The sequence below is a fragment of the Stereum hirsutum genome, assembly GCF_000264905.1.
Source record: "Stereum hirsutum FP-91666 SS1 unplaced genomic scaffold STEHIscaffold_19, whole genome shotgun sequence".
NCBI lineage: Eukaryota > Fungi > Basidiomycota > Agaricomycetes > Russulales > Stereaceae > Stereum > Stereum hirsutum.
This window is the reverse complement of record NW_006763149.1, coordinates 110,889-125,934: the sequence shown is the minus strand read 5'-3', so window position 1 is coordinate 125,934 and position 15,046 is coordinate 110,889. Positions and strand designations below refer to the sequence as shown.

The following is a 15,046-nucleotide window of genomic DNA, read 5'->3' as shown; positions in this document are numbered from 1 at the left end:
TATGATGTCGACGTGGTTATTTCCGTTGTACATCGCCAGTAGGAAAGGTTATAAGTCGGGAACATTATTACTGTGCACCCAAATATCCTGGCGAAATGACGACAGTCACGGCACCGAGCAAAGGCCACTTTGGATATGTACAATGATAGACCCATGGACATTGATCCTGTTTCGAGTGGTGTACCACTCACTCACGTATACCAGCCTTTCCATCACTTAATACGCCAGTTAATAGGGTCAGAAAGGATTATTGAAGAATGACATAGATATTGTCGCGCGTTTACTATCGTGATACAGCCAATATATGGAAGCAAGAACCTAGCATGGAGGTTAGGTAACCTCAGAAATAGCCTTGGTTGCGGAAAGGACCGGCAGCCATCTAAATTACATTCTCTACAATGTTCTACACGTACGATAAGCCATATGAGTAAGGTCAATGACGGCTGCAACGACCGTTTCGGTGATCAGGAGAGAAAGTCACCAGAGAAAGCTTACAGGAGAAAGGCTACAGCGAGGACCAGCTCCGAGTCTGTGGTCCCCATCCCGCCTTGCCAAATATATGTCGGCCACAAGGAGTATCTTCATGATGCTTGTGGGGTGATGTTCCTTCTGTTCAGGCGTAAGTCACGCCATGGTATGTAAACGCCCTGATTTGCTATACACGTAGAACAGGTCAAACTCCTATACAATTGGGTTCATGGACGACGAGAGTGTATGTCGAGCGTTCGGCTGTGTGCTCGTAAGTCTTCTGGAAAGCGACTCAGCAGTGAGCCCACGTCCGTCAATCCCGGATGATACCTTGAAATGTAGGAAGAAGAGTCATCTGAATCGCAGCAAGGAAGGGAAGTATTAGAATGAAATCGAGCGATGATTCATCAGTCCAAGTACGAAGATGGCCTTCCGGAGATGACAGCACAATATAGGCCCTTTGAAAGTCCCGGCATGCTTAACAGAACCAGGTACTCCAAAATGGAAAGAACGAAGGAGCGACGGGTTCGACGTGGAAGACGACAAGCTGTACGCAAGCCCAGCATCGCCATGAGCGCGTAGGCGCTTATTCTAACGTGCACAGCACCCCGTAATGGACCCACAAAAGACTTCAAAGCGTGCGCGTCTCGAGACGATGCATCGGGCCTCTCCTAAATCTGTTCCACTCTATCAGGTGAGGCTGGACCCTCCAGAAATAATCAGGCTGTGGACGTATGTTAGCAGTGTTGCCGACGAGAGCGTAGTGTGAATGAGTAACGATGCCCAATCATTGCAGTAAGCGTAGGAATCGTTGGGCGATCCTGCGCATATGCATAAAAATGAGTCGGTGGCCGGTAGCACAGAGAATCCGACCGTTATACTACGATGCGTGTGGAGACGGGCTGAGCGTGGAACGCAAGTATACCTTCGTGGCGGGGTGAGTAGGAGAGTACGGCGCTTCGTTCGTGCGATCAAAAATCTTTCTAACTCGAAAGGCTGTCCGTATCCTGGGATTCTAGTCCAAGCCAGACAGTGTCATGGAAGTGTCTGTATTAAACGAAGGGTGCATGAGGCAGAGGCACGCATATAGCTATTGCGGTAGACAAGGACGACGATACCGGTTTTACCAGCGCATGTGCATCGAAAACGTATATGGACGGAGCACCCAAATGGAAAACAAAAAAAAAGAAATTCTTGCACGAACACTGCATGAGAAACCACACAGGCTTGTCCACTCTATACTGTGCACGACACGGATTCAGAGTCGAACGGGTGATAGAGGTAAAGCCCACGACCTGCAATGACATCGAACACTGGATGCGGCGGGTTTAAACATGTGCTAGCAAGCAACGTTGCTGTGCTTAATGTAGACGACCACGCTGGGCAGAGGGCCACTTTACCCTGAAATGGTTGCATTGGTTTTAAGTCGAGGCGATGATGCTGGAACGACAAGAACCGGTTCGATATCAGGTCAAATTCGCGATGCGTATGCCGTGCTTGGGCATCCTCAAACACAATTGCCCTGATTGCAGGCTAACGCCATGTGGATTGGGAACTTGGTCTAGCCATGAGACGACCACACCTGGAAAGCGTGAGGACTCGAGTATGTCGCCGGCCACGTATTAGTACTCATCCGCGGCCGGTACTTGTTCTCTGTCATAAGTAACGAGTAATTGGTGAGTCTGTTGCATAAATCAGGGAACTGCCGCACTCGTCAAGTTTGTATGAAGTTCAAGAAGATAAATTTTCAGGGAGGACCGGTCGGACAAGCTTGGGTTGGGACAAGTCAAATGCTTTTTACTAGTTTTTACTACCTAAATTCACCCGAACGCTCAACGGACGTTGCCGACGAATTCGAACTCAGCGGGGACCAATGGAAACAAAGCAGTGCAGCTCATAGGCACGCGGCGTACTACCAGTTGCATCCGAACCATCCAAAACCTGTCGATATTCTCTGGGTCGGTACACTGTAACGACACTTTTAACCCATTCGCTGACTTTTTGTCTACATACTATAGGCCCTGTTCGAAACCCAAGTTAGTCTTTCCGAGGGGAGTCAAGTCTGTTGATCGTACATAAATCGAATCAAGTCCACCACACCGATGCCGCCGACGACAAAGTAAGAGCAAATCATGTATAGGCCAATTATCTTATCGAAGTAATACGTACTTTTACCCCTTAGTGATGAATTTTGGACCACGACTGAAAGCCAGAGGCTGACCGCGGTTACAGATCACGTCGTCCAAGCCTCGAACGCAGATATCACATCGACAAGGCAGTATATGGACAACGAGCTGCTCTCACTTGAACGCTACAGGCTCTCCATTCTGACCCACAAAAATCTACTCGCACCCGTCTCTCGTATACCACCAGAAATTATGGCCGCCATCTTCGCTCTTGTGGCGCCACTCTTAGACTCGCGCCTCGAACTCGAGAGGACCTACAATATGGGTCCCTTTCAAGATCATGTCGAACAAGATCGTGCTCGGGAGCTCGAAGATATTCGCTCGCTCATCTCCGCATCTCAGGCTTGTTCTCGATGGAGGGATATCGCCTTGCGCTGCGCGACGTTATGGGCTAACGTTTGGCATGAGAACCCTTGGTGGGGCCAGGAGATGTTGAAACGTGCACGCAGCGTTCCACTCCAGTTTTTTTCTATCCACTCATCCGGTACCGACGCTTCCATCCGTAAAATCATTTCGTCCCACACCTTCCGGAGGTTATGTGCACCTATCGACGACACGGACTTAGGAGACGCACTTTCACGCCCTGCACCATGGCTCGAGATCGCGCATCTGGCTCTCGGTGCTCTCCGAACCACTGATCCTTGCATTCCATCCCATCTCTTCTTCCGAAACGCCCCCCGCTTGCGCTGCTTGCGTATCGAAGGCGACTTGGGCTATGGCGAACTGCTACAATCCCCCATTCTCCATAACCTTTCACGCCTAGAGCTCTATTCTGAACACACGCGCGCCCCAATTCCGTCCATCTCGCACCTGCTTGATGCGCTCAAGCAGATGCCGCGTCTTCAAGTTCTCGCTCTCGAGGATGTCCTTCCCCCCCAGCCTCTGCAACTGCAAGCATCTACATCTGCTTCGGAAAATATTGTTCAATTGCCGCACCTTATCCATCTCAGCCTCCGAGGACTTTCTGGGGGATGCGTAAATCTCGCGCAAAACATTGTTGCTCACCCGGATTGCCGCCTCGAATATTACATTTGCCATAACGGCGATGTCGACCTGTGTTTGCCAACAGCTACCATTCCTCCCCTTATCAACGTAGTCCCCGGCTTCTCGTCCATCCCTATGCGCGCTCTCTGGATGGACCTCGAGTCCTGCATGGCTGAGCCTTATATAGCATGTTGGAATGTCGGGTTTTCCTGTCTGGGCAGCAGCTTTGATACGGACATGAATAATGGCAAGAAGTTCGGCGCACAGTACTCTGATTACGGGGATACCGGTGATGCATACCACAGGGAGGAAGTGGACTATGACATCGTGACCCGCATTTGCGATCACTTACGGCTGGACTGTGTGGAGGACCTCCGCGTAAACCAGAGGCTCCGCATCACCATGTCTCGATTCGGATTTTGGCCCCGTCTTCTTCGCCGTCTCCCTCGCCTCGAGAGACTTATCCTAGGCGCAGCCTCATCCCTCAAGATACTCGAACTGATAGGAAACCCTTCAGCTTTCTCCGCTCATATTGCCATCGAGCAGCAAGCGGAAGAAGACGTTCCACTTGTTCCACTTTTATTTTGTGTTTGCCTTCCGAATTGGGGATTCCATCCCAGTAATCCAATCCCGGAGCGCTTGCTCGACTGCCTCCGCGGCCTTTCCTCTCGGGTCGGAGGCCTTCCTCTACGCGAACTTCATATCGTCAATTGTAGGATCACCGCAGCCCAGGTCGCTTCTTTCGAGAGTGTTGCAGAGTCGGTGATATGGGACGGTATCACTGGAGGCGACTATGCCTGCATAACGTACAACCCTGATTTCGATTCTGATGAAGATGAAGATGACGACGACTAGGCTTAGGAGGTCCGTTCTTTACTTTCTGCACGTTTCGGCTTTCTGCACGGGCTCAACTTCATTCAAAATCAGGGGTTTGTTATGTTCTAGCGCTCAGACTAGCGCATGTTCGTCTTTCGTACGGACAACATTGGAAGGGCACCAATTTCTGGCTTTTGTTTAGTAGGAGTTTATATGCCCCGTATCGGTTCATCATGATATTCGACTACTCCTTCGAAGGGGATATACACAGGCTCCCTACATGTGTCCGAGAATAGCAGTGACTTGTGTTTTGTAGTATTCGTCCCAAGGTCTCCCTAAAACTAGTCATTAGCCGAAGGTTCACAAAGGGAGCATGGCGCAAATGCGGTTTGGCGGTCTCGGTGGACGGGCGAACATTTCATCCACAATCACCAAAAAGCTCCCGGGTGCGACGTAAGGCAAGGGTATCGGCACCTCCTTCACTTGCAAGGTATAAATGACTGTCACGACATTGCCTAATGTTCGCTCTGCTTGCAGACGAGGCAATGAAGCGGTCTAGCAGCGTCACAAGTCCGTCAAGAAGAGAACTCGGCATATCATCGACTCGGCGTCACAAACGTTATCGTACACATAAATGATACACCACATTGAGAGACCTGGACTCCATCACTCCAACCGGCTTTGCATGAAATGGGGTGCGAGATGCTTAGCAGCTGCAAGCCTTGCCGGAGTTGGCGCAGTTGCAGTTGCTCCCACTGCCCCCGCAAGAGCACTAACAAGATACATGTCCCAGTTAGCGTGGCGAAAAAGAGGGGGGGTGTACGAGCTGCACATACCGAGGAGGCGTGGGCCTTGTTAACGCAGCTGGAGCACTGGCAGGAGCCCTTGGCACAGCTGCAGCTGTTGGAGGAGGAGGATCCGCAGGAACTAGAGAACAGCAAACTGAGGATGAGCGTAGGTTCGGACGATAACGACGGTAGACATACGAGCAGTTCTGTTCACAGGAGCAGGCCATGACGAATGAGAAGGATAGATTGGGTTGAGTGGGTGGAGTGTGTGTGTGGTTGGGATGATTGGGGATGCTGGGTGAGCTGCTGTTAGATAGGGCGAATGGACGAGTTTATATACTGTTTGAATTCTATCACGGGCGGAGCAAAAGTCACACTATGACGATAGCATTGAGGTAAACGAGTTTTTTTTGCGCTCAAAGGTGGTGTGGGAGCATGGCAGCGGTGCTGAGGACATACGAGACCGATCGAGGGTGTCGGCCCCTATCCGAATCATTTGTTCTAGCCGCAGAAGGATGCAATCTAAGGTCATGCACAAAGCTTGAGGCAATAGTGCCGCAGTTGTGAGGCATTTTAAGGACAGGGGCCTCAGAGCGGGGGTAAAATGATGGAGTAGACCACAGAAAGCGGTCAGGTTCAACCAGATTGTCTATTCAAAGACAACTGGTTCACATGCGTTATGTGCGTTGTGTGTGTACAGCGTACAGAATCAGACTCATTGTCCGTTATTTTTATGTGTCCTGGATAAGCTAGATAGGAACAACGAATGAACGAAGACCGCAGAAGAGCTTGAGGTTGAGTTTACTGATGATTGTGAGAGGCATTGTGCTTCGGAGATTTCCGAACGCACCTCCCACCGTCACGTCTTGCAGCTTTGTGGCACACGCTACACTTGTTTCCAACTTACGCTGACCCGAACTTATGATTATCTAGAGGACCCATTCACTGCGCACTAGCTCTGGGGACGTACTACTAAGACTGTATTCAATATGAATTCGTACCCTCCAGAGTTGCTTGTACAGCTGGCTCCCGTGATGTTCGTGGCTGGCCTCGACGTTCCCAATCCGAATCCAGCTACACCTTCGACAGAGCCAGAAATAATTGTCGCATCTCCCTCTCCGACACCACCATCTGTTCGTCCACAACAAGACCCTTTCACTATCTTGATCTTACGTCTCCGAGACGCGCTCAACGCTCAACGCAAAGTGGCAGTGTGGCAACCAGAGAAGGCAAAGACATTTCAAGTCGTTCTCGTGGATAAGGCGAGGCAGTGATGTTGCTCACCCGTAGTCTGTATACTTACGTGTATTTGAACTCCAGGCTGTCAATTTTCCGCCACGCAAACTCATTCCACCAGACGCCGACGTACACCATTCAACTGTTGCTCACTCTCCCCTCTCGCCCCTCACTCCCTCGTCACCATTGCATCCAGACGGTCTCATCGCACCGATCTGGATTCGAAAACACACGGCCCTCGTCCCGTCTGTCTTTGTTTTGTTCATCCGACTTTATGAGACCCCTGCACAAGGTCCTCGATCCCCTCTCGATATTGTCGACCCGGAACGGGAAAGAGAGAGGGAGCAAGAGGAGCGGCGGAAGGATGCCGATCTGAGCGCGGAGGTGGCGTTGAGGAAGAAGGCGACGAACGAACGAGGAATCAAATTGACGGTCGTGCTCATTGCGAGCAGGAAGATGTTAGGTTCGTTCATCACGATTACGTAATAAAACAATAGTGTATTCACTCTCAAATCGCGTATAGATGATCCTGCGCTGGATGCCAGGCTGACTTTTATTCGGAGACAAAGTGGCTTGGACTCGAGAGCCGCCCTCTTCGTTTTAAGCCCAGTAAGTCCAGCAGAGCTAAGCGATTTCGTGAAAAGGTAAACCTCACCGCCCGGTGCCCTCGATGGCTGTCGACTGATTGACTTCAGCCTCCAACAGGCCTTATACGAACCTGCCGTAGACTACTACACAAACCACTCCAAACGGGTCCGACGGAAACGGAATCGCCACACACAGGCTACATCCTCTTACGTCGGTCTCATTTCGCCCGCGAGTGTGGCAAACATCGCTCGTCCACTTAGGCCAGAAGGATGGACGGTGCGGTACGAATACAAGATGGCATGTTTTGCAGAGTTCAGAGGCGAGGATGAGGTCGCGCTCAAGTCCGTATCTTTATACCCAACCTCTTCGTTGTGAGAAGAGGGCAACTGAGCAGCTGCAGACATTACCAGGATTCGTATTCGACACTGGTGATTATGTTCGGTTCGACAGCTATCTTACCGCCGAGGACGAAGAGGTGGGCTGAAGCCAAGGTTTTGGCCGATTGCATCAATATCAAGGTTCGCATCATCTTCGTGTGGCGTGTGGCCTAAGTGCTAATCGGCGCCCGCAGATATGCAAGCTCTACCTGTATAACAATGAACACGCCTTAGCACTCTCGCAACACACAATACACATGAGAAAATTCGGTGACTTTTCCAGAGGATGGGGAATCGGCGAAGATACTTTTGAGTTCTGGAGCTGGATCGCACGGCAGTAAGTATCATTGATCCTTTCTTCCATGCGCCACCAAATTTGTTTATTACTGTAGACATCGCGTCTTCGCCGAACTCCTCGAACAGGGCACACGCTCGACACTCATCATTCCATCACACCTTCCTCTCACCACGGCGTCGTCCTCCGCGAGCTCTCTCGCTGCCGCATCGTCCGGTTCATCCCTTGCAGTATCTCAGAGTCTGCGATCTGGTATAGGGGCTGGAGGTGCAGGAGCGTTGGAAGTGGATGCGATGCGGGTGTTAGGCCTGAATCCGAGCCATGCGTTGCAGCATCCGGGGTTCTCATATTATATGGCAGCGAGGGCGACGGAGAAGAGGAGGGAGAGGTTGATGGCTATGATCGAAACGGTGATTGTTTCCTTCTGAGATAGTATTTCTGAAGTTTGAACTGACATTCTAGCCGTAGACATCTGAACAGAATTTGAACAATTCACCTGGGTTTGCAAATGAGAGGAAGGTCGATCATCTAACGATAATTCTCGAGGTAAGTTCTGTCTCCTGTCACTGTTTGGCTTCGTTTCAACTCATCGTACGTGTGACGTAGCTCTTCACGAAATCGTATGAACTCTTCAAAAAGTACTCCCTCCCCAATGGCCAAGGTCAAGGTCGTCTCACGTTACGTATCGCATACCGCATAGCGCAAACATACTACGAGGCGGGTAAATTCGATATGGCTGTGAGGTCAGTTGTTTCTTTCGAGCATTTTCTATCTATTTCAACGCATAGTCTTCTACTCGAATGCTAACTGTCATAATGTCAATTGTCTAGGTTCTTTGAGCGTATTGCACGAACATACAGGAGGGAGAAATGGGGTTCCATGCTGAGGCCTCTCCTGTCGACATGGTACGCTTGCGCGCAACAGTTGGGTGATGTGGAGTTGAGCGTGAAGCTGTTGGTTGAGATGCTTGCCCATGGTTAGTCCGCCAATCAATCATACCGGTGTATGTGGTATTTACTGTTATGTGATACAACTAGGAATGGCGTTCAGCTCGGATGAAGAGGAAGGAGCTGCGGAAGAGGATCTGCTCGCCGTACTCAAGGTTCGTCCCTTCTTTAGATTCAGCTGTCACACGACGTCCCTCATTGTCCATGGTCGTCTATGCCTGATAGAGCACAGTACCATCTTCACCAGACGAGCCTTTAGTGGTCGACCTCTCCGATTCTGAATCAATATGTAGGCCCACTTATTTCTTCCACTCGCCAGGACTTTCATTAACTCCGCTAAATATTATTAGTCACCTCAACAACGGTATTCTGGGACTCGGAAACGAGTGTCGATGTACCCTCAGCATTTCAGATCTCTTTGAACCCGCCTAGCTCTGTGTCGCTTTCCAATTTAGCGTTTTCATCCCTCGCTATCACGTTCTCGCATGATGAACGACCACTTGTAATAACACACTCGGACGACCATAGTACAGAGGGTGCACTTTCCGAAGATTTGACGAGGGTCATTCGGGTGGGAACGATATCGCCTACGAGCGACACCCTAGGTCCGGAGGATGTGAAGGCCAATTTGAGATGGGGAAGGGGCACCACAGTCGTCATATCCGGCACGGTGATGTCCAATATACCAACTACATTGAATGTGAGCGAGCGTTTCACGGTCTCAGTCATCACGGGGGCTGATTCAGGGCGTCTTGCTGGCACATTTAGGTTTCAAATATCGTCCTGACCCTCCAAGAAAGTGCGTGGAGAATCGAAATTCCCATTCAGCCGACTTCGACTAGCGAGGGTAAACCGAAAACTCCTCAGTGGCTTGCGTCTGTTGATCCAGCGCGCTTTGTACCCGTGCGAAGGGAGCATTGCCATGAACTGCTGTGAGTCAAGAGTTGCGCGTCCGGCATGGTTATATGTTGATCACTTGGCTGCATACAGCATCCGTCATCGCCCACATCTCCTCCAGGTGGCTCTGAAACACTATGCACCTGCCTTTTTGGATGAACAGTATCCGATCGTAATTGATGTGACAAACGTGGATACACGGCCTCTAGATGTTGTGCTAGACGTACTCTTGCAGCCCACTGAGATTGACGAAGCTGGTACGTATGGACAACTATCTACGATCCGTTTTTCCCGAGAGCTAACTATGAATTAGTCAACGATATTCGAATCGATGAGGAACGGTCGTCGGGGCTGATCAAGGGTATCGCCCTAGGGATTGTTCCTCCAGGAGTCTCAGTCCTGAAGACACTCTATCTCCACAACACAGGAGCACCAGGAGATCGTATACTCGATATCTCTATTCAGTCTCGTTTCACCCCTTCCTCCCTAGCATCGACACCAGACACTGTGCCTCCTAGCCCTCTCTCCCCATCTGATGACCACCGCGATACTACCGAAACGCTTGAGACGCTCGTTATACCCACTACAGAAGCTATGAAATTGAGCTACGACGTGAAGTACATGAGCACGGGAACAGAGACTAGGATGGCAGGGTTAATGGATCTTGAGGCGTACGTGGATGAGTACTGGGACGATCGCGATGGCGGGGTCGCATGTGTGGAAGCAAGAATGGAGTGTGTTGGTCCATGGAGTTTGAGCGTCGAGAAGGTCAGACTGGTGAGGAAGGTACGCGAATTCCCGTTGTGTTTCGTCTCTTCTTGCAACTGTGGTCAAGAATTCACCATGCATCCTCTAATGTTATGTTGTGCGGTATAGCCTGGACCACATGCGAAGGTATTAGACTGTTCAGTTGATGAAGATGAAGACGAAATTGCGTCAGGTGGGGAGTGCTGTGACCACTTTCAGCTAGGATCTGAATAGGTGCTAACTTTCCAATATTCGTATAGACTGGCTTCCTGGGGATGAGTTTGCAGCCATCTGCCGAATTAGTCTTGCACCAGAAGACGAACCCGGAGAAGACGACGCGATTGCCGGCCCAGGAGAGTATGAGCTATCGTGGAGGAGGTAAGGTTGAAGCTTTTGATGATCCCCAAGGTCATTCGTGCTGAACTTGCCATGAATGCAGAGTTCTGCCGAACGGCGAACATGGACCTCTTTGCATCAGTACTTTTCCTCTCCCAATACTCCAACCACCACTTGGCGGTCTGGTGGCTCTTCTATCTATCCCTTCATCCGCCAAACTCCACAGGCCCTTCCAAGCGTCGCTGACCATCCGAAATCATCACCCGACTCGCACTGCCACAGTCAGTGTCCAGCTGGAGCCCGACGCCACTACTGATGCATTCCTAGTCGCCGGCTTGCGTAGTGGACGGATCCCCATCTTGATGCCAGGGGCGGAAGAAAAGTTGACGTGGACCTTTATCCCAGTCGAATGTGGGTTTGTGCGGATACCCAAGATGTTCGTTACAGACAAGAGGTTGGCGGAGCCACGTTCTGAGGACGTACTCAAGGCTCCAAGCCAGGACGAGGTCGGGAAGCCTGTGAGGATCATAGATACGAGGAGAGAGTGGAGAGATCAGGAGGATGTTCAAGGGGCGTATGGCACGGTGAATGAGTTGCAGGACATCCTGGGTGGGAGAGCACCTGGTGGTGAAAGCATGAGTGGGATCGAGCCAATTCTTGTACTACCCTGACACTGTACGAGTCCCGTTGAGCATACTGGGATCTATAAAATCATTGCCGAAGAATTTCTTTCCATGACTTCGCCAGTGGCGACCATACATAGTACATCTTACACGAGTTACAAAAGGTGCTACGATATCACGGCTTCATGGTCTTACGCCTTTGTTTGATCCAGTAACCACTTTACCCCCTCTACATAGTCCTTGACGAACTTTTGAGCAGCTTTCATGTGTCTCATATGCATCTGGGAGCGATAAAGGCTGAGATCAATTTGCCTCTGATGTTTGTAGATCGAGTGCGTACCTGGAAACCGTGAGGAAGCCCTGGGTAACTGTTTGGGACAGCGCCCGTTAGTACTAGAACCGTGGATATTCCTATGATAATACAGCATACACGTAGGTCCTAGTTTTGACTCCAGATTCCCTTAGCACACGTTCATATAGAAAGTCCTGGTCTCGCAAGGGATCCATTCCGCATATCATCATAACCATCGGAGGAAGATTAGAGTGTGAAGGGAATAGGATGGGGCTAAAATTGGGGTCCGTCGCGCTTGCTTTGGTCAATCCTATGTATCCCGTGAAATATGTCAATGGTCTAGATATATGGGAAGAACTCCGCTCGTATACGATACAAGGTGCGTACCAGCATACCAAGAGCAGTCGCCTCCAGTAAGCATAGGCGCCGTCGGGTCGTTATTTTGCTCCATCGAAACCAGCTCCTCTTTGTAGCTGTCACAAGAAAAGATCAACGGTCAGACCAGCACGGACAACACCGAAAAGGTTGTATATTACATGCTCTCGGATGCAGGATGCAAGACCAGAGGGTATTGCAGTAGTTGTCCGGTCAGGCGTTTGCCCTCTCCCTGAAAGAATGGATCATCCCTTGCCCAGTGGGAGAGCACAGCGGCTATTTCGCCTCCTGCCGACTGCCCGGAGATTATGAAGCCTTTAGCGGGGGACGCGTGAAGCTCAGGAGCGTTCGTGAGAGCCTACGTAGTACGAGATAAACACGACCTTTAGAACAAATCCCAGAGTGCAGGTAGATATTGAATCGAAGCCGCACCCATTTGAGCGCCGCATATGAGTCTTCAATGAAAGTTGGGAACAGATGCTCTGGTGCTCTTCTGGGAGTATATCATGCATTATGAGTTCCTTTCCTCTGTGACCACATATGTGAATAGCAATGATCTGACCTATAGTTGACATTCACTATACATATGCCCACTTCGACGCACATCATCCGGAGGTCGTAGTCATCCTGGTCGATTTGGCCAGCAGCCCATCCTCCCTGGTCACCCAGTCAATACCATCAGCTCAATTGCTTTGAGAAAAGAGGTGACTCTCATATCATGAAGTGCACGTAACTTACTCCGTGATACCAGACTAACAGAGGGGACGTTTCTTCACTCTGTCCAGCAGGTGTAGGAACAAGGCATCGTATCTCAAACTCCTCACCATTGATCGACTCAATCTTGTGATCTAGAACGTTGTATTCAGTATCTGTGATTTTTATAAGTTAGTCGTCTTCCCGTGTTACTCAACAGATATGCGTACCCTTTGGCAAAGAAGGTCCAAGAATTCTTTTGAGCTCGACACCCACAAGCTCGAGTCCTTTTCGTGCCACTGCAACATCGTGACTTTGAGATCTATCTCTACTCGGAAGAGATTTGACCATCTCGGAATATTCGACATCAGGAGTAGACAGGTGCGCGTATTGAGACATCGCTGACTGGGAGATTGAGAGGCTGGAATCAATGGAGAAATGACGGCGGGCTCTCGCTAGATGATCAGGATTGTAATTTCTCGCGACTGTGGGAGGATGACCAAGGGGGCGTTACGATTCCAGGTGGCGGCTAACTATGAATATCTCGCATCTGATTGCGGGAGGGCATGGTGGTCAACCGTGACCCGTGGTAGCGTGTCAAGAGACCGTCTGTACTTACACGCCCCGCTTGATGCCGGCGGAGTGTATTTTCCTCCGCTACCAGTACTGATGTAAGTATATACATGTTTGAATTACGCGCATGCTGCATAAGTGGCAGTTACCACTGCATCCTGACCTTATGATTCTGATATGAAGCCGGAACTTATGTTTGTTCTAGCAACCATTTCACTCCCTCCACGTATTCATTCATGAACTGTTGAGACATACTGATGTGCCTCATAAACATCTGCAAGCAAAAGAAAGGATAAGATCAACTGCCACTAATATTCGAAAATATAGACTAGTGCGTACGTAGAAGCAATGGGGAAGGCCTGGATAGCTGTTCGCAGTACTCATCAGCGCCAATAGCATAGGATCGATACGATAAGTAGTAGAATAACATACATGTATGTCTTGGTTTTAACGCCTGCTTCTCTCAGTACACGTTCATACAGAAACTCTTCATCTCTCAGAGCATCCAGCCCGCAAATCATTATGACCATCGGAGGAAGGTTGGAGTGCGACGTGAATAAGATGGGGCTAAAGTTGGGGTCCCTCGCACCCGCTCCCGTCAATCCTATATTCATCAGGACAAACGTCAATGGCCGGAATATATGATTAAAGTAGTCACTTCCAAGCACGGGTTGCACAAGATACTTACCGGAATACCAACGGATGTCGTCTGCGTTCGCCATGGGGGATTTTGGATCGTTGAACTGTTCCATCGACCGCAATTCGTCTTTGTAGCTGTAGTGACAAGGAGAAAATTCAGACGAGCTTGAGTGCAAAAGGAGAGATGGATGAGTACTGCGTATTCTCAGAGGCCAGTGGATGCAAGACCAGAGGACATTGCAGAAGTTGTCCGGTCAGGCATCTGCCCTCTCCCTGAAAGAACGGGTCGTCCCTAGCCCAATGTGAGAGCACAGCGGCAATCTCTCCACCTGCCGACTGCCCGGAAATGATGAATCCTTTAGCGGGGGACGCATGGAGCTCGGCCGCGTTGGTGAGTGCCTAGGTATAGAGTCGAGACAATCATCGAGAAAAAATGAGATCAATACTTGAGGAATTGACTACGCAGACAGACCCATTTGAGCGCCGCATACGAATCTTCCATGAAGGTTGGAAACGGACACTCTGGTGCTTTCCTGTTTGTTCTATAAGTTATGTTCTCATTTGTGACCGAACATCGATCTGACCTGTAGTTTACGTTGACTATAGAAATGCCCACTTTGACGCACAGCATCCGGAGGTCGTAGTCATCCTGGTCCATGTGTCCAGCAGCCCATCCTCCCTAGTATTTATCCAGTCAGTATCAGCTCCATTCCTCTGAGCGAAGAGGTAAAGCGTATATCGTTCTGCACACGTACCCCGTGATACCAGACTAACAGGGGGAACGTCTCTTCACTCATTCCAGCAGGAGTAGGAACAAGGCATCGTATCTCGAACTCCCCACGATTGATCGACTTGATTTTGTGATTTACAATACTATATTCGCTATCTATAATGATTTCAAGTCAGTCGCCTTCCTGTGTTGCTTAACGGTTACAGTGCTCACCTTTGGGCAGTTGGGGCCTCAGAACCTCCTTGAGTGTCACGTCTAAGAGTTCGAGTCCTTTGCGTGCTACTGCGACATCGTGACTTTGAGCTCTATCCGTACTCGGAAAGGACTTGACTACTTCTGCGTACTCGGGATCAGGAGTAGACAAGTGAGCCATTGTTGCAGATTGCGCCTGAAGTCAATTGGATACTAGAGAAGGTGGACTCGCTGTACTAAATAGTGCGACAGCCTGCGTGCCAT

The 15,046-nt window shown here is 50.0% G+C and overlaps 5 protein-coding genes across 5 annotated transcripts; 2 read left to right on the top strand and 3 right to left on the bottom strand.

The window, feature by feature from the left end:
* Nucleotides 1-2,570: 2,570 nt before the first annotated feature.
* Nucleotides 2,571-4,493, top strand: STEHIDRAFT_162354 (uncharacterized protein; the record flags this gene model as incomplete). Its single annotated transcript, XM_007310003.1, has 2 exons — nt 2,571-2,587; nt 2,651-4,493. 2 exons carry the CDS (start codon nt 2,571-2,573, stop codon nt 4,491-4,493), a joined length of 1,860 nt encoding a protein of 619 aa, XP_007310065.1.
* Nucleotides 4,494-5,120: 627 nt separating this feature from the next.
* Nucleotides 5,121-5,469, bottom strand: STEHIDRAFT_162353 (uncharacterized protein; the record flags this gene model as incomplete). The annotated part of the gene is made up of 3 exons (XM_007310002.1): nt 5,121-5,226; nt 5,291-5,381; nt 5,457-5,469. The coding sequence occupies 3 exons, from the start codon at nt 5,467-5,469 to the stop codon at nt 5,121-5,123; spliced, it is 210 nt and encodes a 69-aa protein (XP_007310064.1).
* Nucleotides 5,470-6,231: 762 nt separating this feature from the next.
* Nucleotides 6,232-11,336, top strand: STEHIDRAFT_67962 (uncharacterized protein; the record flags this gene model as incomplete). Its single annotated transcript, XM_007309959.1, has 20 exons — nt 6,232-6,495; nt 6,563-6,941; nt 7,002-7,122; nt 7,174-7,407; nt 7,467-7,584; nt 7,638-7,780; nt 7,836-7,954; nt 8,015-8,154; nt 8,207-8,284; nt 8,345-8,481; nt 8,569-8,714; nt 8,776-8,840; nt 8,911-8,974; nt 9,036-9,385; nt 9,454-9,617; nt 9,676-9,839; nt 9,896-10,368; nt 10,459-10,522; nt 10,590-10,707; nt 10,769-11,336. The coding sequence occupies 20 exons, from the start codon at nt 6,232-6,234 to the stop codon at nt 11,334-11,336; spliced, it is 3,909 nt and encodes a 1,302-aa protein (XP_007310021.1).
* Nucleotides 11,337-11,699: 363 nt separating this feature from the next.
* STEHIDRAFT_67589 (uncharacterized protein) lies at nt 11,700-13,047 on the bottom strand (the record flags this gene model as incomplete). The annotated part of the gene is made up of 7 exons (XM_007309931.1): nt 11,700-11,919; nt 11,952-12,053; nt 12,117-12,313; nt 12,388-12,448; nt 12,518-12,612; nt 12,694-12,824; nt 12,879-13,047. The coding sequence occupies 7 exons, from the start codon at nt 13,045-13,047 to the stop codon at nt 11,700-11,702; spliced, it is 975 nt and encodes a 324-aa protein (XP_007309993.1).
* Nucleotides 13,048-13,281: 234 nt separating this feature from the next.
* On the bottom strand, nt 13,282-14,743 carry STEHIDRAFT_150316 (Alpha/beta hydrolase fold-3). The gene is made up of 8 exons (XM_007310001.1): nt 14,616-14,743; nt 14,445-14,539; nt 14,333-14,393; nt 14,057-14,259; nt 13,910-13,995; nt 13,650-13,825; nt 13,561-13,584; nt 13,282-13,495 (listed from the first exon to the last, which is right to left on the bottom strand). Exons 1-8 carry the CDS (start codon nt 14,655-14,657, stop codon nt 13,412-13,414), a joined length of 771 nt encoding a protein of 256 aa, XP_007310063.1. The 5' UTR covers nt 14,658-14,743; the 3' UTR covers nt 13,282-13,411.
* Nucleotides 14,744-15,046: the final 303 nt, after the last annotated feature.